Source organism: Blennius ocellaris, assembly GCF_963422515.1.
Source record: "Blennius ocellaris genome assembly, chromosome: 24".
NCBI classification, from domain to species: domain Eukaryota; kingdom Metazoa; phylum Chordata; class Actinopteri; order Blenniiformes; family Blenniidae; genus Blennius; species Blennius ocellaris.
Window position 1 is genome coordinate 7,487,463 of NC_137673.1, and position 23,215 is coordinate 7,510,677.

Here is a 23,215-nt window from a genome sequence, read left to right on the forward strand (position 1 = left end):
ATCCGCCGCGGTTTATCAGCGGCATAATCACCCGGCTCAAATACGGCCATCAAACAATATAATGAGGCCATATATCAGCCGGTCAGCCATACAAGCACTTACTCAATGTGATATAAAAACCATCAGCACAATAGGACCGGCGGCGGTGGCGGCGGTGGCGGCCGTGCCGCGGCCGCTTCCGCGGAACGGATGACATTGCCGGCAGCTCGGCAATGACACGTCGTTTAATGGCTATTGTTATGGCTGGGCAACCCCCCCCTCCTGAAGGCACGGCGTCCAGCCCCGCCGAGGAGCCGCTGCCGGGAGGGGGTTAGCAGGCGGAGGAGGAGGGGGTATAATGAATACATTCTATGAGCGAGATCAAAGGAGGACAGCTTTCATCTCGCGACCCCGTGTGATGCAGGACGTTTAAAAACAAATCCAAGGTGTAATATGATGATATCCACACAAGTGTGAAATGCTGAACGTTACAAATCGTGAGTGTTTAAAGGATTGAAGGATGAATGTTTGATGTCGATCATTGACTGTTACATCTTGAACATTAAAAATGTATTACGACGTGTGGAATCTCAATTATTAAAGGTGACATGGAAAAAAAAAAAAAAAAAAAAAAAAAAAAGAGGGTCAAAAGCTGAATGTTAAAAATTACATTGTGGCTGCATGTTGAATATTAAATGTTACGTAGTAACTGTTGCGTGACCGTTAAACGACATGTTGTCACGTGTTAAATGTTGAGTAATTAAACTTGGCACATGCTGATTATTAAATATGAATTGGTTCAAAATGTGCCACGAGACACTGAATGTCAAATATGAAATGTTACAGGATATTAAATTGTACATGTTAAATATTGATATTATGTAACATGTACAATAAGAGTATATTGTAACATCGGCTTTTCAGTATTAAATGGTAAATGTTGAGGAAAGGATCAATGTTAGTTTGTTCTATGCTCTATATTTATTATTAAGTGTATGTAGGAGTATTTACTATTGCTACATGTTGAATGTTACATGTTGATTATAAATGTTATGCTACATACTGACTTTATTATTAGATGTAATATATATATATATATATATATATATATATAAATAATATGATTTCCCCCCCCCCCAATCTCAACAACTTTCTTTCTCAACAAACAACATTTTTTTGTTTGTTTTTGCTTTCTTGACACAAGATACAACAATCCAAGTTGAATAAATATTCTCTTTCAATTATCTTTTCCCAATGCGTTCGGCGTAACTTTGTATGTTTACTCCTGTCAACACTTGTGCCAAAAAAACAACGAAGATCTGGATTTCACTAAAAAAGAATTCCTTGTGAAAGTTTTAGTTCCTTATGAATTGTTAAGTATGTGGTTTGTGGTAACCCCGCATATTAATGTAGAGAGATTATGTTTTTAAAAGCGGCAATAATGTTGAAAATGATGGTGGTGAAGGATAATTCGTTTACTATCATTGAGTTTCTTGAGCTTCTCAAAAGAAGGGATGCACTGATACCACTTTTTTTCCAGGACGAGTATTAAACCTTTAGTTACTGAGTACCGATACAAGGATTAACCTGTAGCTACTTGCCAATACTGAGTATCGATACCAGTAACCTTTAGATAGATTTGTACTGGTATCAGCACTTGCTGATACCAACGACCAGTACTTACCGTAAGCTACTTGCCAATATCTAGTACTGATACCTGGACTCACTTCAAGCAACTTGCTGATCCCCAGTACCAATAAGAGTACCAACCTTTAGCTACTTGCCAATATCTAGTACTGATACCTGGACTAACTTTGAGCTACTTACCGATACCTAATATCAATATGAGTACTAACCTTTAGCTACTTGCCAATACTGAGTACCGATACCAGTACTAACCTTTAGCAACTTGCTAATACAGAGTATCAATACGAGTATGAACCTTTAGCGATTGCCAATGTCTAGTACCGGTACCTGGACAAACCTTTAGCTGCTTGCTGATACCGAGTACCAATGCGAGTACTAACCGTTGGCTACTTGCTGATACCGAGTACCGACACGAGTACTAACCTTGAGCTATTGCCAATATCTAGTACCAAAACCTGGACAAACCTTTAGCTACTTGCCGATACCGAGTACCGATACCACGTTCACACCGCCTGTACGTCGACGATACACTCCTCTTCAACAGCATCGAAGGCTCCCGTTTACTGCATGTTTACGAGTGTATCGGTCCGATATGTTTTGCAGTATCGTACCCAATACTGGCATCCTGAGTCAACGGGTTTGGCATTTGCGCGGAGGATGTTGTTTGCTCAGAACAGTGCGTGACGTTCCAGATGCAGTAATAAGAGCAGATGATGACGGACTGCGGCTGCTGTTGTTCCATTAGGACGTGGCTACTGAAAGGACAAGGAAGAGGAGCGGTCTATTAAACAAGATACAGACCCATGGCCTCCGACGGTCTCTGGAGCTCGCTCTCACACACACACACACACACTCGCCACGCCACTTTATTTACCGTCTAATAATGAAGCGTGCCTTCGCCAAATGAGCTTCACTGGTGGCGCGGCGGAGAGGATTCGGATGCTTCATTGGACAAATATTCAGTATGTTCAAGCCTCCAGCTGGAATACGTTTGCAGAATTATTGCGTATTGAATAAGTAAACAGTGTCTTCAAACGCAAACTTGCTCCGCCAGACCCTTCGGGTGTGCGCTTTAATGTTCGCATTACCCATTCAAAAGGCTACATTTGTTGTGCGGTGTAATTGAAACACGCTGAGGTGAAACGGCAATTCGAGCCGCAGCCTTGTTGCCCGTGAGCGATTGTAGGAGGTGGATCGGGCCCCGTGGCCATCCAAACGTTCTTGTGTTGGGTATGAGAAGTGGCGAGACGCCCCCTCCCCCGCTCCCCAGACCGAGGTTTGAATCCCCGTCTGTCATTTTATTACTAAACGCCAACCGAAACCTGTTCTTTTTTTTCCTTTCTAAAAGTTCCTTTCGAAACGAGATTGAATTGATTGGACTTATTGGCGTTTGGGGTTAAGTGGCGAAAATGAGCAAATAGTCCCCGGGACCGTCAGCTGAGATCAGAACGATCCCAAAGTGTCGGTCACGGCCCAAAAGTGACATCAATTTTACTCTCATGACCTTTTAAAAACACCCGCTGGATCGTCCGTTCGGTAAAAAAAAAGAAGTACAAATGTGGGATAAATATGGTGAAAAATGACCCTTGAAATTGGATTCTAATGACCTGATATTATTGAAGATCTCCCCCCCCCCCCTAAAAAAAAGTTAATTTGACTCTCAACGTCTCAAGCGTCTGCTTTTTTTAGTCTGCCAGGAAAACTAAAACATCTTGTGCTAAACAGAACGATCTCATTAGGATAATTCCAGCATAATAGGGGGAGAGTCATGCCCATCAGTATGCGAGGACGCTCACATGATTGAGCTAATCACAGCAGCTGGAACGACTCCGCCATCTGCATTCAAAGTTTCTCACCACAACCGAGTGCGGCGATTTTGCACCCGATGGGACTCTTTCGCCAGTCTCCGTGGCGGAATCGGGAAAACCCGAGCGCCCTGCCTGTTGGATGACGGCGCTTCTAAAGCCGTCGTCCCGAAGGTTTTGGCAGTAAAAGAGCGGTTATCTGAGGCTGCAGCCTTTCTTGTCCGTTCTCTCCTCTGACCTCTGTCAGCCGCAACACGCTTCTGGTCGGCGGACATTTCTGAGCATCTGTTTTGTTATCGCTCGGAGTAAACGCCGTCGCGTGGCAATCCCCGGAGAGCAAACCGCTCCTCTCTTACTGTGGGTGAAGTCATTTCCCATCGTGTCGCCATTCCAAAAGACAGAAAATAATAATATTCAAGTGCCGTACAGGGGATGAATAGCAGCCTTGGGTTTTACAGACCGACGATAACTCTTCAGATCTTCAACTTTTGTGCGGTTCACGGCTAAATTCCTCCCTCAGATGTTAGGTTTGGGGCGTCTCTGTTTACCCCTGCAAATCCTCGACTGAAGAATTATAGTTGGGGAGAATTTTATCGTCGTGGAAAGCCGATGCTTTGAAAAGAGTGGAAGGTTCGGAAGGAATTGACTGAGCGCATTCGTTCAAGAGGTCACTTTTACGACGTTTTAAAAACGGTAGGCCATGGAAACCAAGATGGCGTTCAAATAAATCATAAAACATCAAGTAAATACCAAATATATATACTTAAATTCACATTTTCCTCTTTCAAATTTCAAAAACAGTTTCACTCGTATTAATTACGTGATGTTCAAAGGGTAGAACTAGTTAAAGGGGACAGCATTAAACGCAACACCATACACACCTACAGTTGTATTTTAACATTATTATCTATTAAAGCATGTATTTATTTCAACAAGCTTTGCCAAACAAACGATGTGGGTTTTTTGGGGGTTTTTTGTCGGGCGTGCGCACTGAACAGCTCACACGAGTTTCAGGAGCCGGTAGCAGCTATTAGCGCTTGTAGCTCCTTTTAGCGCTAGTAGCTGCTACTAGCCACGTTGAAGCTCATAAACGAAAGACAAGCCAGTGAATCATGTCTGGTATTGTACTGTTGTAGTTTTTGGTTGTTTTAGTTTGTTTCTCTCGAGTGAAAAAGGGAAAAATGTCGAGGTTCCATGTACGGAACAGTTCTTGGAGCAACTGGGAATAGAACTCTGCTATGACACGGTCTCAATGGAACCGGGAGAAAGCACAACCTTTCATACTATTTCCATAGCAAATAGTTTCGTCGAAATGTTTTATATATACGGAAATATTAGAAATGCTGAAATTGACGTAGTTACCGTGCCGGGCCTCGCGACTGTTGGGGTTTTTTTTTTGTAACGGAGACATTAACGATGACGAGTACGCCGACGTTCGTAGGGACAGGCGACCAAGCTGGACTGTCAAAACCAAACTACCTAAAGTCCTTCAGGTTTCACGTGAAAACGGGGCCTTTGGACCGACGACGTGGCGTTCTCTATTCAGAACATTTCACGTTGCAGAACTCATATTTCCCGTCAACGAAGAGCGTTTTTGCGGCGGCGGTGCATTGGGGATGCTGTCCTGCGTCTCTGTTCAGTCAGCCTGGGGCGAACGGCGGGAGCTGTCCAGCTCCCCCCGATGCTGAAATCCTTCTTGTAAGAGTGCAAGAGGAGGGTGGGGGGAGGGGGAGGGGGGGAGGGGGGTCATGTAAGCAGCACGAGCGCTGTCCACACCCCCGCGGTGCTGAAACGCTCCGTATACAGCGGCCCGGGGAGGGGAGGGTGATTCCAAGTGCATTAGTCCCGCTCCGTCGGTACGAGGGGGGGGTCAAAGTTCAGAGGCCCCGAGGTCGCGCCGCAGCGGTGAGGGGACTCTTCTGTTTGTGCCGTCTCTCCCTGTGAAGAGTAATTTGTTTTCAGAGGCTCCTGCACAAGGCACCGCAGTGTGTGGCCCGACTCCTTTATATTAGTCTCTCAAGGTGAGGGAGAGTAGAAAACAGAGAAAGTTTAAAAAAAAAAAGATAGACGAATAAATGTGTGCTTGCGAGGAGGGGGGGGGGTGGGGGGGGGGGGGGGGGGGGGGGGGGGGGGGGGGGGGGGGGGGGCAGATGAATTGAGATCAAAACAGAGAGCAAAACCAGAAGAAGACACGGAATGAAGGATGTAGGGGGGGGTGTAAAAAAACCCAACCAAAAACGATAAAAAGCGATAAAGGAGTGAAATCGCGGTGTGTTTTGCAAATCGGCACCAGCCTTCACACGTGTCCTTGATATGGAAATGCCGGCTAAGTGCTCAGATCACGTTTCTGACAGCGCAGACGGGAGGAACCTTTTCTGAAGCGACGGCAGATAAGACGAGAGAGAGAGAGAGAGAGAGATTTCCCCCCCCCCCCCCCCCCCCCCACCACCATCCTAAAATTCCTCATCCAGACAAGCTTGATCTCCTTTCGCAGACACCGATTCAGCTCTATTATTCGACTGAATAGAGAATCCACATTCGTCAGCCGTCCGGGGACTATCGCCGGGTTTCATCAGCCCGCAAAACGGCCTCCGGGAAAGCAATGATCCCAACTGCAAAAGGAGCAAGAGTTGTCTTTACGCTGGGCGGGCGGGTGAGGGTGGGGGGGAGCGTCTCGCGCCACGTGTGATACCGGCGTTGCCTTTTATCCCCGCTTCTGGCGACGGAGGCATTTCCGCGAAGTGGCAACTTCGCAAAAATGGCCGCCGTGTTCACGCGCAGCAGCAAACGCGGTGGCGTTTTCAAGCGACTCCGAGCGCCGTTGTGTTTCTCGACGGTCAGTTTTTTGTTTTTTTTTGTGTGTTCCGACTCAAATTTCCCCCAAACGGGGTAGGGTGAGGGATAAAGAAGCCCTCAAAATTGAGTCGTCAATCCATATTGAGAAATCTAACCACCACCGACGGACCCATCCAGGGACATTTTGGATTAAAATTTATTATTTTCCCGAGCGACGGTGAATTGATGGGAACAGATTAGCAATTCCGACTCCCCGCAGGTGTGAGTCATCTGTCAGGTAATGACATTTCTCTCTGATCCACAGCTCTTTCTCTCCCTCTCGCTTTCTCTCTCCGTACCTCTAATTCTCTCACACACGGTGACCTACAAGCCCGATCGGGTTCGGTGTCGAGTTCATGACACGACTTACAAGGCTGCTAATGTGTCCACATATGGACATTTGGAGAGCTGAACCCACGGCCGCTCTTTAACCAGGGCGTCGGCCTCACAAGCAAGGTGAGGCCGACGTTCCCACGGGCGTTCAAGATTCCATTGCGTTTAATGACTTTTACGCTCAAGCGGGCCAATTTTGTAGAAACGAGGGAGATTGATGCACGGGTGCCCCAACCCTCCCGAGAAACAAATTGTTGGGGGCCAGGAGTTCGGTAAGTCGTAAAATCCGACCAGGAAAATCAAAAAAATTGGGGTAAAAAAACGCAACTTTTTGACTCCATTTCCGTGTAAACAGTGAAAACACAACTTTTGAAAACGCTTACTCAAGACTATTCATACAAGAGTTTTAAGCCCCGTTTGCAGTTGGGAAATAGCTGCCAAGGTGGAGCTTTTCGAAAGCGCAACATTTTAAAACGCTCCCGAGTCCATCTCCGTGGAAACCACGGGGAGAAAAAAAATGTACGCTTTTCTGAAGCGTTGCCGGCAGGTGTAGCAGCAAGTTTTCCTGCACATGCTCAGTAGACGGATTGACTCCCGGTTCATAGCCTCCTGGGACTTGGGTACTTTTATTTTGACAAGTCACCGTAATAACAATCAAAAATCTTGTGACAAACATCAGTCGCGGCACGTCGTCACGCAGACGGATGCCAAAAAAAAAAAAAAAGAAGGAGGAGGATCGCCTCCGGCCACGAGCCAGACCCCCCCCCCCCCCCCCCCCCCCCCCCCCCTCCCTGGCGACAGTATATTAGTGAATGTGCCAGGACTGAAGACTTCCCTCCAGGTCAAGTGACTGTCAGAACACAGCCGGCTTGATTAAGACGGATGTGTTTGGTGGGGATGAGGCAGGAAGTGCTCGTGGCCGCGCCTCTCCGGCTCCCGTCTCCGTCCTGACAGCTGTCTGTGGCGCTGACGCCCCCCCCCTCCCCCCTCCCCCCCCACCTGTAAATTACGCTAATGCAGACTGACAAGTCGTCTACCCGGCTTCTGGAGGCAGGATCCACTTGGCAGACCTGCAGCGACGGCAGGACGCGGCGTGTGAACGGTTGCAACCCCCCCCACCCCCCCCACCCCCACCGCGCCTCAATCTTCGCGGCTCCGCGCTGAATATAAAGTCGTCCCGGGCCGTCTAATGCTTCCCAGAAAATGAACTTTCTACAAGGTCGGATCGATGGCCAATGGTGGCCGTGAATAATTTTTTGAAGAAAAAAAAAATGCTGCAGCGCACCGCACGGTTTGGCTAAGTACCGTAGCCAAGGTTTAATGTTTCAAGGTTTTTTCATTTGAGTACACATCCGTCGTGCAAAAAAAAAAAAAAAAAAAAAGGTAATACAGCGTCCAGATGAGGACTGTGCAGGGTGAAGTATGAGTATATGGAATGAAAAGTGCAGAAATCTGAGAGTCAATACTCTGACAAAGCCAGAATTGTTGCTTATATTTCGTGTACGGAGTTTTAAAATGTTGATTTCGACCGATGTTTCCCGTTAAAACAAGGCGAGGAGGTTCTCGACAAGAGCGTCACTTTAACAAAGTGTCAGCCGGAAGACCAAACGCCGAGATGTGATGAGTTGCGATCAACTAATTACAAAGGCCCCCGCAATAGAGGTACGTGTCCACAAGGAGCCAGGGCTCGTTTGCATAAAGCGGAATCCAGCCACCTTTACGCAAAATGGGGCGAGGTGGAGCGGAGGGCCGACGCATCGAGAAACTTTTCGTTTGGTTCGGGCCCACGAGTCATTTTCGCACTACTTTAACTGGAATTAATGTGTTTTTTTCCTTTCCCTCTGCTTAGAAACCATAATAGTGAAAGCTACCAGAGATGGAATTCAAACAAAGGAACTGACGTCTCCATGCTCCGAGGTGTCATATCCCCACCCCCCCCCCTCACCTCCGTCTCCAGGAATCGCCTCAGGGCCCTCTTCTTCTTGATGCTCTTGCGCCGGACGTAAACGGCCACGCTCAGCGCCAGGATGACGATGATGAAGAGGCCGCCGATGATGCCGGCTGCTATTAGGGGAGTCCTGCGGAGACAGTGGAGTTGGAGGGAGGGAGGGGGTTAAAAAAAAAAAAAAAAAATAACATTGCTGGAACATTAACAATCTCCAAGGCACTTTGGAGGGAAGTGCAAATGTCACGGAAAGCACTGCTCCCTTTAGATTCCCACAATTTCCTGCATGTACCTGCACTCGTTCAGCCTTTTTCTTAACGCCTCGATGTGACTCGGTCGCGTTCGTACTTTGTGCGACTGAATGGGCGTGTACGACGGCCTGTTTTAGATCGAGGGTTTATAGATGTACAACCAATGTACCAACCAACCAACCTACCAACCAATGTACCAACCAACCTACCAACCAATGTACCAACCAACCAATGTACCTACCAACCAACCAACCAACCAATGTACCAACCAACCAACCAACCAATGTACCAACCAATGTAACCAATGTACCAACCAACCAACCAACCAATGTACCAACCAACCAACCAACCAATGTACCAACCAACCAATGTACCTACCAACCAACCTACCAACCAATGTACCAACCAACCAATGTACCAACCAACATACCAACCAATGTACCAACCAACCAATGTACCTACCAACCAACCAACCAACCAATGTACCAACCAACCAATGTACCTACCAACCAACCTACCAACCAATGTACCAACCAACCAATGTACCAACCAACCTACCAACCAATGTACCAACCAACCAATGTACCTACCAACCAACCAACCAACCAATGTACCAACCAACCAATGTACCTACCAACCAACCTACCAACCAACCAACCAACCAACCAATGTACCAACCAACATACCAACCAATGTACCAACCAACCAACCAACCAACCAACCAATGTACCAACCAATGTAACCAATGTACCAACCAACCAACCAACCAATGTACCAGCCAATGTAACCAATGTACCAACCAACCAACCAACCAATGTACCAGCCAATGTAACCAATGTACCAACCAACCAACCAACCAATGTAACAACCAACCAACCAATGAAACAACCAATGTACCAACCAACCAACCAACCAACCAATGTAACAGCCAATGCAACCAATGTACCAACCAACCAACCAACCAATGTAACAACCAACCAACCAATGAAACAACCAATGTACCAACCAACCAACCAACCGATGTACCAACCAACCAACCAACCAACCAACCAACCGATGTACCAACCAACCAACCAACCAACCAACCAACCAACCAACCAATGTAGCAACCAACCAACCAATGTACCAACCAAACGGCTTACCAATCAACCAGCTTACCAACCAACCAACCAACCAATGTACCAACCGACCAACCTACCAACCAACCAACCAACCAACCAACCAACCAACCAACCAATGTACCAACCGACCAACCTACCAACCAACCAACCAAGCAACCAACCAACCAACCAACCAATGTACCAACCGACCAACCAACCAATGTACCAACCAAACAGCTTACCAATCAACCAGCTTACCAACCAACCAATCAACCAACCAATGTGCCAAGCAGTTGATCAACCAACCTTCGTGTTTCCATATGTAGCTATTTTCCACCTTCCTATATAGAAATGCTCCTCAAATGAGGCTCAGTCACTGTTTATTCCCCGGTAGCATATGTCGACGCTGGGGTTGTTTTGGACGCTGAAAGTACTTCATAGTTATTTTCACCTGTGATTCAGCCGAGAGCGAGAACTTACTGTGGTGTAAACAAAGAACGCTGAATACAAGGCTAGCATTTCACTCAGTAGCTACATACTACGGATATTTAACAGGCGAGGTTGAATCTTTGACCTCCTATCCATCTTCTACCATCCAACTTTCAATTTGCAGCTATATCGGACATATAGCCATGCTCAAACACACACGAACATATAGACTTCTTTATTCATCTGTTTATGAAAAGTGCCTCAGAGGTGTTTTTTTAAAGGTCAGAAGAGCGACTTTGACGAAGACCGAAGTGGATTTTCTTCGACTTAATCCTGGAAATGTCTTTGATGGAAGCACCTACGAGTTTAAAATATCAAATAAATGAGAAATTAAAAGTGCCTATCCTTTCAGAAATTACTTCTCCAGCATCTGTTCTTTTTCTTTTTTTTTTTTGGGAGTCTGCTTAAGGCGAGCCTAAAGGTTGGGAGTTAAAAGCTCTTTCTCGCCACTAATGATGGCACTAATGCGTTTGCCATTTACATATACCTCCTTGCACTTGTTGCAGCGAGCACTCAGGCCCGTCTCCGTCACACGCCCGTCCAAATCTCGCCGTCTCCTTTTTTTTCCTCTTTCCGTGACAACACAGCCAACGCTACATTAAAATAAGCCGCCTCCTCTACCTCGTACCTGAAGTTCAAAACGCCATTACATGTAGAAGCCATTAGCGGCTAATGGAAGAGTGGTGTAGCGCGCTGGTGGAGCATTTGCCATATTGATTGTGGCAAAGAAAATAAGAAAGGGGGGGGGGGGTTGAAATTTACAAAGAGGCATAATGAGATATACGTCCATGTGGGGAATAGTAATGCAGCGGTTTGGAGAGATTAGGTCGAGGGAGGTGGCGGGGTGGGACAAGGAGGACGGCGGCCAGCGGGAAGACTCCTTTAATTAGGCGGAGAGGGTTTCCGTCAGAACGAGTGACACAGGGGGGGGGGGGGGGGTCATCAGATGAGACGGGGGAATAATGCCACTGTAAGAGCAGAGACTCGGCAAATGTCTCCCGGAGGGGAAAAGTAGAAAAGGTCTCATTTCTGCTTCGTCTCTGTTAAAAAAAGAAAAAAAAAAGAAAAGAAAAGGAGCTGGTTCGGTTAAATTCTATATAAATTCTGGCTTTTGTAGCTCTTTCAATTGAATTGTTGTTTCTGAGCTCATGAGTTTGCCCTCGTTTCTATCAGTGTTTCAATTCAGACAGAGATATTGAAGAAATTTGATTTATTTAAGCATTATGACCTTTTTTTAAAAATGGAATTACTGTTGAATGTGTGAATATAATGCTTGGTCGTCCATCCATTCATCTTTTTTTTGATAAATGCATCCGTCACTCCACCCATCCTTGTATCCATGAATGTGTACATATGTGTTTATCCATCAAAACATCCATCCAGTAAAAATATCCTTCTTTGCTTCCATCCATCTATCCTTGCATCCATCCATCCATCAAAAAATACATCCTTCCTCGCATCCATCCATCCAGAAATACATCCTTCTTTGCATTCATCCATCCATAAATGCATCCATCCTCATATCCCTCCATCCATCCATCCATCCAGAAATACATCCTTACTCATATCCATCCATCCATTCATCCATCCATCCATCCACCGGAAATGCACCCTTCCTTGTATTCATCCATCAATCCATAAATACCTCCTTCTTTGCATCCATCCATCAAGAAATACATCCTTCTTTGCTTCCATCCATCCATAAATGCATCCATCCTCATATCCCTCCATCCATCCATCCATCCAGAAATACATCCTTACTCATATCCATCCATCCATTCATCCATCCATCCATCCACCGGAAATGCACCCTTCCTTGTATTCATCCATCAATCCATAAATACATCCTTCTTTGCATCCATCCATCTATAAATGCATCCCTCCTTGTATCCCTCCATCCATCCGGAAATACATCCTTCCTCGTATTCATCCATCATTAAATACCTCCTTTGCATCCATCCACCCAGAAATACATCCTTCTTTGCATCCATCCATCCATAAATGCATCCATCCTCATATCCCTCCATCCATCCATCCATCCAGAAATACATCCTTACTCATATCCATCCATCCATCCATCCATTCAATCATCCATCCATCCACCGGAAATGCACCCTTCCTTGTATTCATCCATAAATACATCCTTCTTTGCATCCATCCATCCATCCGGAAATACATCCTTCCTCGTATTCATCCATCCATAAATACATCCTTCTTTGCATCCATCCATCCGGAAATACATCCTTCTTTGCATCCATCCATCTATAAATGCATCCCTCCTCGTATCCCTCCATCCATCCATCCATCCAGAAATACATCTTTACTCATGTCCATCCATCCATCCATCCATCCAACTTATATTTAGGTACATTTCTTCTAAACTACCTCCATCTATCAAAAATACATCCTTCCTCGCATCCATCCATCCATTCAGAAATGCATCCTTCTTTGCATCCATCCATCCAGAAATACATCCTTCCTCGTATGCACCCATCCATCCATCCACCGGAAATGCACCCTTCCTTGTATTCATCCATCAATCCAGAAATACATACTTCTTTCCATCCATCCATCCATAAATACATCCTTACTTATATTATCCATCCATCCGGAAATACATCCTTATTTGCATCCATCCATCCATAAATGCATCCTTCCTTGTATTCATCCACCCATAAATACATCCTTCTTTGCATCCATCCATCCATAAATGCATCCATCCCCATATCCCTCCATCCATCCATCCATCCGGAAATACATCCTTCCTCGTATTCATCCATCCATAATACCTTCTTCTTTGCATCCATCCATCCAGAGATACATCCTTCTTTGCATCCATCCTCATATCCCTCCATCCATCCGGAAATACATCCTTATTTGCATCCATCCATCCATAAATGCATCCTTCCTTGTATTCATCCATCCATCCTGAAATACATCCTTCCTCGTATTCATCCACCCATAAATACATCCTTCTTTGCATCCATCCATCTATAAATGCATCCCTCCTCGTATCCCTCCATCCATCAATCCATCCGGAAATACATCCTTCCTCGTATTCATCCATCCATACATACATCCTTCTTTGCATCCATCCATCCCCATATCCCTCCATCCATCCATCCATCCGGAAATACATCCTTCCTCGTATTCATCCACCCATAAATACATCTTTCTTTGCATCCATCCATCTATAAATGCATCCCTCCATCCATCAATCCATCCGGAAATACATCCTTCCTCGTATTCATCCATCCATACATACATCCTTCTTTGCATCCATCCATCCATAAATGCATCCATCCTCATATCCCTCCATCCATCCAGAAATACATCCTTACTCATATCCATCCATCCATCCATCCATCCATCCATTCATCCATCCATCCACCGGAAATGCACCCTTCCTTGTATTCATCCATCAATGCATAAATACATCCTTCTTTGCATCCATCCATCTATAAATGCATCCCTCCTTGTATCCCTCCATCCATCCGGAAATACATCCTTCCTCGTATTCATCCATCCATAAATACATCCTTCTTTGCATCCATCCATCCATCCATCCATCCAGAAATACATCCTCATATCCCTCCATCCATCCAGAAATGCATCCATCCTCATATCCCTCCATCCATCCATCCAGAAATACATCAAAGTCTAGAAACCCCCAAAACACTGGTCTTCTGCAGCGGGACCCAAAAAAGAAAAAGAAAAAAACAAACTAATGTCAGTCGTGAGAGGGTTAAGCGAGTTCAGCGCCTTTGTGGGAAAAGGCAGTCATTTGCCGGGCTCATTCATATGTAGGAGGGGATTTGTTTAGTTTTGCATAAATGTAAAAAAAAACAACAACAACAAAAAAACAAACCCCAACAACACACTGGCAGGAGTCTGAAATCTCCCTTTCGTAAAGTGTGTGAATTATCCACGGCGGCTGTTTCTGCAGCGGTTCCATCAACACACACACAAGATACTGAGAGTAATTGGACCACAAGAAGGCTTAGTCAAAGCTTACACAGCAACACAAGATTTGTAACTCGCCCGCCAATTAGAAAACACAAGACCGACAAAGACAAGACCCCCCCCCCCCCCCCCCTTGTTAATGAGTATCATGAGAAACGGGATTTAACAAGGACCTGAAACCGGCGGAATCCTTACCTGTCCATCATCCCGACACAATCTTGGAGCCTCGGCCCGACGCACCTGCGGGGCAGACAAAACCAGAGCGGGCGTCCATTAAAGCGGGGGACAGGTTATGAGTACACCTCGCGTCGGCTTCCCTCCCCGTCAATCAGCTGTCGCCGAGGGGGGGGGGGGGGGGGGGGGGATTGACGGGGCTTGGCGCGTTGTTCCCATCTTGTTTGTATCCATGTAAAAAGAGCCAGGCTAGTATGGAAACGTGGTGAAAAGAAAGAAAAACGCAGGTATATAAGCTTATTGTTTTTTTTCCCTAGGATGGTGAAGTCATGACCCCACAAATTGCCTCATTCGCCGATCTGATTGGTTCGTGTCTACGTCGAAGACGGCAGGCGAGCCAATCGGAGGCGGGAGCAGCACCGGGGGAGGGGCGAATGAGACCACCAATTATGGAAGGATGTAAAAATGGCCTCCCTGCTGTTTTAGAAGGCCGATGTCTCTCGGTCGCGAGGTCGCGGGTTCAATTCCCCTAGCCGTACACGTGTTGAGAAGTGGCCTCGAACTGTATAAAATCCCTATTCACTCGTTATTGGATAAAACATATTGTTGTGCTTTTCTATTTTCTCTTAAAAAAGCACATTGGAATGACTGTAATGTATTTAAAAAAAAATAATAATAATTTTTATAAAATAAATCAATAAATAAGTAAAAAAAAACACACACAAATTATTAATTTTTTTAAATAAATGACTTGCAATGTTTAGAAGGAAAAAAGACTTTCACAGCAACGTTTTGAAAAACAATATCCATTGACATGGAAATGGCAGGAAGAAGAAGAAAAAAAAAAAAGGATAGAACAAATTGTCAAAAATCGGTGCGCAACTTTTGTTTTGTGGTTAAATCCCGTGTCATTTTATGGAAAAGAAGAAGAAGCAGATTCACACACGGTGGATTCCTTCATCTTTTTTCCTCACAACCAAAGCCGGCGCCACGCGGCGCCATGCGGCGCCACGCGGCGCCCGTTGCTGCGGCGATCAGCAAGACGCGTACACTCACATGAGGTAAAGCAGGAAGTGATTAGAGCGGCCTCCTCGCTGCTCATTAATTCTATAGCCTTGAGAGGACGACTCTGAACAGCGGGCTCGACACAGGAGAGCTGTTTTTGAACGCTTTCTCTGTGTGTGTGTGTGTGTGTGTGAGTGTGTGTGTACACAAGACGCAACAAATTACACAGCACATGAGGGGAGCCGGCGATAACTTCGGAATTAAATCAGCGACAACTGTGGCTCCTCCAAAGCCGCCGTCGGTTAAGCGGCGCGGCAAATGGCTAATTAGCATCCGACGCCGCGCGCGCGCGTCGCAACCTCGCGTCCGTCGTCTTCCTCTGCCTTCGATCGCCATTGGTCGTCCTCGTTCGTTTTTGTTTGTTTGTTTTTCTTTTGTCAAAGCCGCACTGATGTCATCGAAATTTACGAGCGCAGCTGCGGTTAGAAAAAAATTAATAAATGACTTCATGGGGTTTTTTTTAAAAGGGGCGGCGACATCGAGTCACCTTCGCCTCGACGTGTTTCTCAGCCGCCGCCGCTGAAGTTTAAAGTCTTTCAAAAGACGGCTTTGGAGGAGGAAAACACTTTTTAAAAGTGGAAAATGCACAACTTCTTCGCCTCTTGGCGGACTTTCTTCCTGCAAACGAGGGGCAGAGACGCTGCGCGGAGTCGGAGTGTTTTCAAAAAAGTTTCCGTTTTTGACGGGAACCGAGAGCGGTTTTTTTTTTGTTTGTTTTTGATTTATTTTTCGAAAAACGTCCCTGGAGGCCGCCATCCCAAAAATCCCACTGTGAACATTTTGGATGTAAAAAAAAAAAAAGGATTACATCACACCATGTCCTCCGTGTTCTTTATTGTTCTCTCCCCCCCCCCCCCCACTCCTCCCTCATCCCCCCCCCCCCCCACCCCACCCCCACAGGCTACTTCCTGTCTTCATCCGCCTCTTCATTCATCTACACCTCCACCTTCAGGTTCAATTCATTCAGCCCCTGACCAGAGGGCAGCCTTGAATCCAGCTGCAGGTCAGGTAATGTAGCGGCGCTGAGATTAAATAAGTCTCTCTCTCGCTCTCTCTCTTTCTCTCTCTCTCTCTTTCTTCCGCTCTCTCTCTCCATCCTTGACAGGAATGTCCGGAACGCCACCCAATGAAGTGAACCTCCGGTTTTCTCGCACCACGAAGACAAGAAAACACTTGAAAAGGAGTGGATTAACCCTCCTTTTAACTTTTTTTTTTTTTGGGGTATTTTTTTAAACCCCACCCCCCCCTCTTTCCTCGTCTCCTCCCACTCTTACCCCTGGGTGCAGTTGGCGTGGCAGGGGTGGCACTCGTTGTTGGCCTTGGCGTACTTGAAGATGAAGCTGTTGGCCCCCTGCAGGCCGTCGGGACACTTCTCCACGCAGTTGGGTCCATCTTTGAAGTGGAGGCACTTCACGCACTGGTCGGGACCCTGGGAGGGAGGCGGAGGAGGGGGGCGGTGGCGAAAAGGGAACAAAGGGAGGGGGGGGGGGTTTAGCAAGGTACCTACTTCCTATCATATAGCTAAATTCCTGGATTACACACACACACACACACACACACACACACACACACACACACACACACACACACACACACACACACACACACACACACACACACACACACACACACACACACACACACACACACACACACACACAAAAATTAAAAAAAATAAGAATGTATGAGGAACCGGGTGGTGTCAAAGCGCTGCAGGTCGAATGTGACGGAGGAGGCGACAAGTGGTAAGTGAGCGTCACGAATACGAAAGAGGAAAAGCGAAAGCGACAAAAAAGTAAAAAAAAAAAATAACTGGATAAAAAAAAATCCTACATTAGAAAATGTAAATCTGCATTTCTGCAGAGGGAGCCGGGTGGATTTTTAAAAAAACATTTTTTGCCTTAAGCACGCTGTTGCTAATGACGACCACGGCGACCTGATGGACAGCCTCTCTCAGGCTCACGCCATCCATAAACATTATTCTCACTTTGCGTGTGCGCGTGTGTGTGTGTGTGTGTGTGTGTGTGTGTGCGTGCAACCATCGCATACAGATGTCCAAACGCATTGAAGTGTATCTGTGTATGCTGTATGCATGTGTATCTGCGAGTGGATGATTGACTCTGGTGTTATTTACTACTCAGCTGTGACCAGCATCTCAAAGTCACCAGCCTCTGTGCATACTTGAGTCTCTCTCTCTCTCTCTCTCTCTCTCTCTCTCTCTCTGGGGACGGTCATAAAAGGTCAACCAGAAACACTTGATTCCCCAGAATAAGTCATGCGGTAGATTTCGACGCAGCGACTCTGGAATGTAACGCCGCAAACGTGTAATTAGCCTTTCGGGCACGCGGGTGGATCTTCACGCGCCGCGAGATGGATGTCGCCTTACGTTTAAGTGAAAACACAAAATTTTTGCTGTGTCTTAGGGTCCGTTTTGCACTCAAAACGCATCTTCAAGAAAGTGGCTCCCACTGTGGAGCTTTAAAAAAAAAAAAAAAGAAAAATCTTAAATATGTGGAAATGGCAAAAAAAATTAAACTTTTCGGAAAAGTACAGACTCTGTCTCCGTGTAAACGGGGGAGAGTGTAACTTTTTGAGAGCGCTTGGTGTCTGTGGTAAACAACTTTTTTTAAAACTGCTCCATCTCTGTGTAAACGTAGCTTTTCTTAAATGCCTGGTCTCCGCGGTAAACGGCTTTTTAAAAAACTGCTCCATCTCTGTGTAAACGGAGGAACTGAAGCTTTTCGAAAACGCTTGGTCTCCGCGGTAAACAACTTTTTTTAAACTGCACCATGTCTGTGTAAACGGAGGAAACGTAGACTTTTTGAAAACATTTGGTCTCTGCGGTAAACAACTTTTTTTTTAAAAACTCCACCATCTCTATGTAAACGGAGGAGTTGAAGCTTTTCGAAAATGCTTGGTCTCTGCGGTAAACATTTTTAAAAAATGACAAAAAATGCAACTTTTCGAAAAAGTACAGACTCTGTCTCCGTGTAAACGGGGGAGAGTGTAACTTTTATGAGAACGCTTGGTGTCTGTGGTAAATGGCTTTATTAAAAACTGCTCCATGTCTGTGTAAACGGAGGAAACGTAGACTTTTTGAAAACGTTTGGTCTCTGCGGCAAACAACTTTTTTTTTTAAAACTGCACCATCTCTATGTAAACGGAGGAGCTGAAGCTTTTCGAAAATGCTTGGTTTCCGTGCGAAACAAGTCTTTTAAAACTACTCTGTCTTCATGTAAACGTGCAGGGGGGGAGCAACTATTTGAAATTGCTCTCAGGAAACGGCTCAAAACACAACTTTTTGAAAACGCTCTGACTCACGACTGCGCAGACCGGTTAGGTTTATCGGACTCATGATGTGTCGTTGCATCAGTAACCATAGTAACAGAAGCTCACGGTTCCTGATTCAATTTTAGCAGTACCGTATCCTACCAGCAGATGGTGTCATATTGCAGCGTGAAGGGCAAATAAGCGTCAATTTAAAAGGGCAACCTTGCATGACCAGCTTTCTTTATGCATGTAGACCAGTGTTTTTCAACCACTGCGCCGCGGCACACTGGTGTTTCCACGAGATCTAGTCAGGTGTGCCATGGGAATTTATGCAATTTCACATTTTTTTCTAAAAAAACTTTCGCTCTCACAGCGACAGTGTGTTGCAGAGTAATGATGTATAAATACTCTTCACCAATAGAGGGCAGCACAGAACTTTGCCGGTGAAATAGAAACTGACAGACGTCAGTGTGGTTCATCTCCACCTCCTGCTACCATCTTGTATCAAAGTACTGTGTCAGTGACAGTGATGGAGAAGTTTTTGAAAAGGAAGAATGTGAACCAGGATCTCAGCTCTTCATCCATCAGGTCCAGGTTTCACACTGAGGTAGTCACTATTAAAAAAAGAAATTGGGAAATTCTTTTTTTCTGTATTTATTTGATTCCTGTTGATAAAACTTTGATGAGAAAGACTTTATATTGTTAATAGAGGCTACAGAGTTTCACATTTTAACATTTTCGGGTGGTGGTGGTGGTGTGCCTCCAGAGTTTTCCAAAAAGTGTGCCTTGGCTCAAAAAAGGTTGAAAAACACTGGTGTAGAGAACGTACGATCTATGCAGATGTGCATGTTTGTGGACTGATATTTCTGAGAAAAAAAAACAACAAAACAAAGAAAACATTCTGCAAGAATCCCGGTGTGATCACATCCAAGGCTCCAGAAGCGACTTTTACGGGAAGGTCACAATCTAATCTCATTTTGCTTTTTTTTTTTTTATTTTCCTGTGTGTGTGTGTGTGTGTGTGTGTGTGTGTGTTTGCCAGAAGCATGCCTCCTAAAGTAGCCGCGGTACTTTATCATCCCCCACATTAACCTACCATTCTCCTCTACAAACAGTACTTATATCTACTGATATCCAACTTCAGGAACACTGACGATACCGGAACGTCGCGCTCTTGCGGAGGAGTTGGCGTTCGGCTTAAGGCGAAAGGGCTCCATTGTTTTTGAAAAAAAAATGCGCGAAGCGGTTGAACGGTTCGACTCCTCGAAGTGTCCCTGAGCAACACGCAGAACCCGGAATTGACGAACTGAGCGCCTTCCGTCGGCGTGTATCGACGTATATGGCGCGTGCGCTCACAAAGATAGTCCGTATCCATGGGATCGTATTCCTTGAACGGCATCGTCGGTCAAGGTTGCCAACAGTGCCACCTCATGGCCTGGCATGCGCACTACATCGTTGTTAGGTTAGCCATACATGTAAAAAAAAATAAAAATCTATTTACCGGTTTTCCGGGGGGATTCTTACCTGGCCGAGGCAGGTCATGGTGTCGCCGTCCATCTTCTCGCACTGGCCGTCGCACTCCAGACACACCGACCCGTTGGCGAACTCCCGCGACTCCCTGGTGGCGACGGAGACACGCCCGTCAGATGAGTGGAAAAAAACCTCTTAAAGTCCTAGTGAAATGAAAATTCGCCCGCCAAAACCCTCTGGCTGTCACTTCTAGTTACATTTTTATGCTAACTGGCCGAAGGGTAAAATGTTAAAACACGGCAATCTGCGAGAAAATAGCCGATAAACGTTGGTATTTCCGCTGCTGGGCGGAGCTTCTGACAATAATAGAGTGACGTCACGAGTTGTGCACACGCCCAAGTTGTGTTTACATTATGGAGGATCAGAGTTTTGACCACGAAGAGGCTGAATTTAACCATATTTCATCATCATAATCATTTCAAACCCAGTGATTGATGAAGAAGACACAGAAGGGTCGTTCTGCCATCGGTGACCCCGTCTGGAACATGTTTGAGGAAGCAGAAGACGCTTCGTCCTCCATTCGTCCTCGTCTCCTCGTCTCCTCAGCCTCTGCAGCTGCCAGTTTTCACCTTTGAGGCTTTGAGGCTCCTGACTTTTGGCAGAACGACCGGCTTCCTGGATCACGTTGAAGCGCTTTTCCGACTGCGCGGAATCACCGAAGACGAGTCCAGGTATTACTTGATCGTCTACTAGCCGCCACGAGCTAACGGCTAGCTCCCGACGCCTGTGTTCCTTTTCTCCTCTCTCGGTCTCTTCCAGGCTCAATCTTTTATCAAGGCTAATTAAACGCAGACTATAACTTCAAAACACTGTTAAAACTTAGATATTTAAGAGGAAACAAGCCAATGTAAACACAACAGATGGAGATCTGCACAACTCTTGACGTCACGAAGAAGGATTCCCCCGACTTCCTCGGCTGGAGATTCAAAATTCAAATAACTTTGTTATGCGACAACAGTGGTGGGGCAGAGTCGGAGGAACCTTAGAAGTAGAACCCCAACTATCGTTTTTTGCAAAGGAGTGTTTTACATTTCACGAGGCCGTTAAAAAGACACCGTGTGCTTGGCAACCCCCAGACCGTTTGATCGACTTAAAGACCCAATGGAAGGATGTTGTATAATGAAGGCCTTGGGCAAACGTGTGGCAGGGTGACAGCGTATTTTGCGTTCCGTCCGGATGGCGACGCGTCGTCTGGAAGGAGTTTGAGCAGTTAAAACGTGCACTTTCTCGCGGATTAGTTTTTTTGTTTTGTTTTTTTTTCTCGCTTCTGAAAGGAGTCTGGGAGTAAACAATGGAGCTCAATATCGCTGCAATTACAGTGGCAGGAGCCGCACACCACCTCGGGCCACGTTGTGGGATTCGTACTCCTGTGTGTGTGTGTGTGTGTGCGCGCGATCCATAAATTTCCGCCTCGCGTCCAAATCGCCGCATTATCTCGACTTTTGAAGCGAGCCGCCTCCGGCTGGCGGCTGTCAATAACAACCCCCCCCCCCACCGATCAAAAACACTTTTCACATCAGAGGGATCGATACGCCGATACAGAGCCCCCTTTGATCTCCGTGCCAACATAACGACGGCGACTCCCGCATATTAGCATGCGACGTCACCGCGGGAAGAATAGGACGAGTGTAAAACTTTTTTTTAATTTTTTTTTTTGCGAGCTGCAGACTCGGGATCTCCTCCGGGTGTGTGTTTTCTGCATTTTCCTGTGGGTTTTTTTTTTTTTTTTTGTGGCCATTTTGATTAAAATCTTTTCGACTCACTTGTTCGGAACGCTACGGAGGAGGAGCGGCAAAAAAAAAAAAAGAAAGGAAGAAAGAAAGAAAAAGGGACGAGGGAACGCTTCAGAGTTCAACCGCATCATATTAAAAGGGCAATAAAAGTGAAGATGAAATCCCCGCATTTCCCTTTTCGCCGAGCTTTAATGTCTTCACATTTCTTCTTTGAACGGTCCTATCGGTTCGCTGTGATCAAAGCGATTTGTCTCCAACAAAGAAGGAAAAAAAAAAAAACAGCGTTAGCGCGCTTGTCCTTTCATTAATAACGTTTCGCCGGACTCAAAGGGAACTCCCACAGCTCGTTTGCCCCCCCCCCCCCCCCCCCCCCCTACCCCCTTGTTGCAAAATGAATTAGATTTCTCTCCTGGAAGCTCCATCCAGGGGAACCCTTTTTAAAACAGTGGGGAGAAAAATCTGCTTTGTTGGTTTTTGAAGGGAGGAGAAGACATCGGGGGGAGAATGGCTGGGAGACAAAGGGCCTCGGCGGCGGCGGCTCTCTGGGGTCATTTCTATTCCGTTCAAAGCCGTTCCTCCTGATTGGCCCCCTTCACGGCTGGAAGTGCGCCGCGGTGGAGGAGTGGGGGGAGGGGGGGGGGGCTGATGGGGGATTAGCCCTGTTTTAAGCTGGACGGCGGCCACTGTTCAGACCGCCGAACAAATCCGGAAACCCACAGGAGCAACTTTTTTTTTTTTTTTTTTTAATTAAACACTTCTCCCCCTGACCCACTTCCTCCTCCACCAAGCCTCACTGGACACCTTCTCAGTCACCCCCCCCCCCCCTCTCCACTGCCTTTGTTTTATTCAACAGGCGTAGAAAACTGAGGGGAATTAATGCCTTTCCTCATTAAGAATAGAGACGTGGAACAAGAGCGAGCCGAGGAATCCTGAGCTTTTTTCTTTCTTTCTTTTTCTTTTTTTTTTTTTTTTTAAATTATCAACCTGAAAACATTTTTAATGAGCCAAACACTAAATTCTTCAGAGATGTACTGTTCAGTAGCTCGGGAACAAAGTGAGATATTAAGCGAATCCACGCCGCATACAGTGGAGTATAC

The 23,215-nt window shown here is 46.0% G+C and overlaps 1 protein-coding gene across 1 annotated transcript in view; it reads right to left on the minus strand.

Moving 5' to 3' along the window:
- LOC308147840 (receptor tyrosine-protein kinase erbB-4-like) overlaps positions 1-23,215 on the minus strand; it is a gene marked incomplete at its 3' end in the record, with an annotated part of 282,612 nt that overhangs the window by 54,185 nt on the left and 205,212 nt on the right. Inside the window, 5 exon segments of the mRNA XM_080520173.1 lie at positions 8,545-8,677; positions 14,543-14,587; positions 16,861-17,015; positions 20,380-20,473; positions 21,513-21,576. Coding sequence (XP_080376299.1) covers positions 8,545-8,677; positions 14,543-14,587; positions 16,861-17,015; positions 20,380-20,473; positions 21,513-21,576 — 491 coding nt within the window.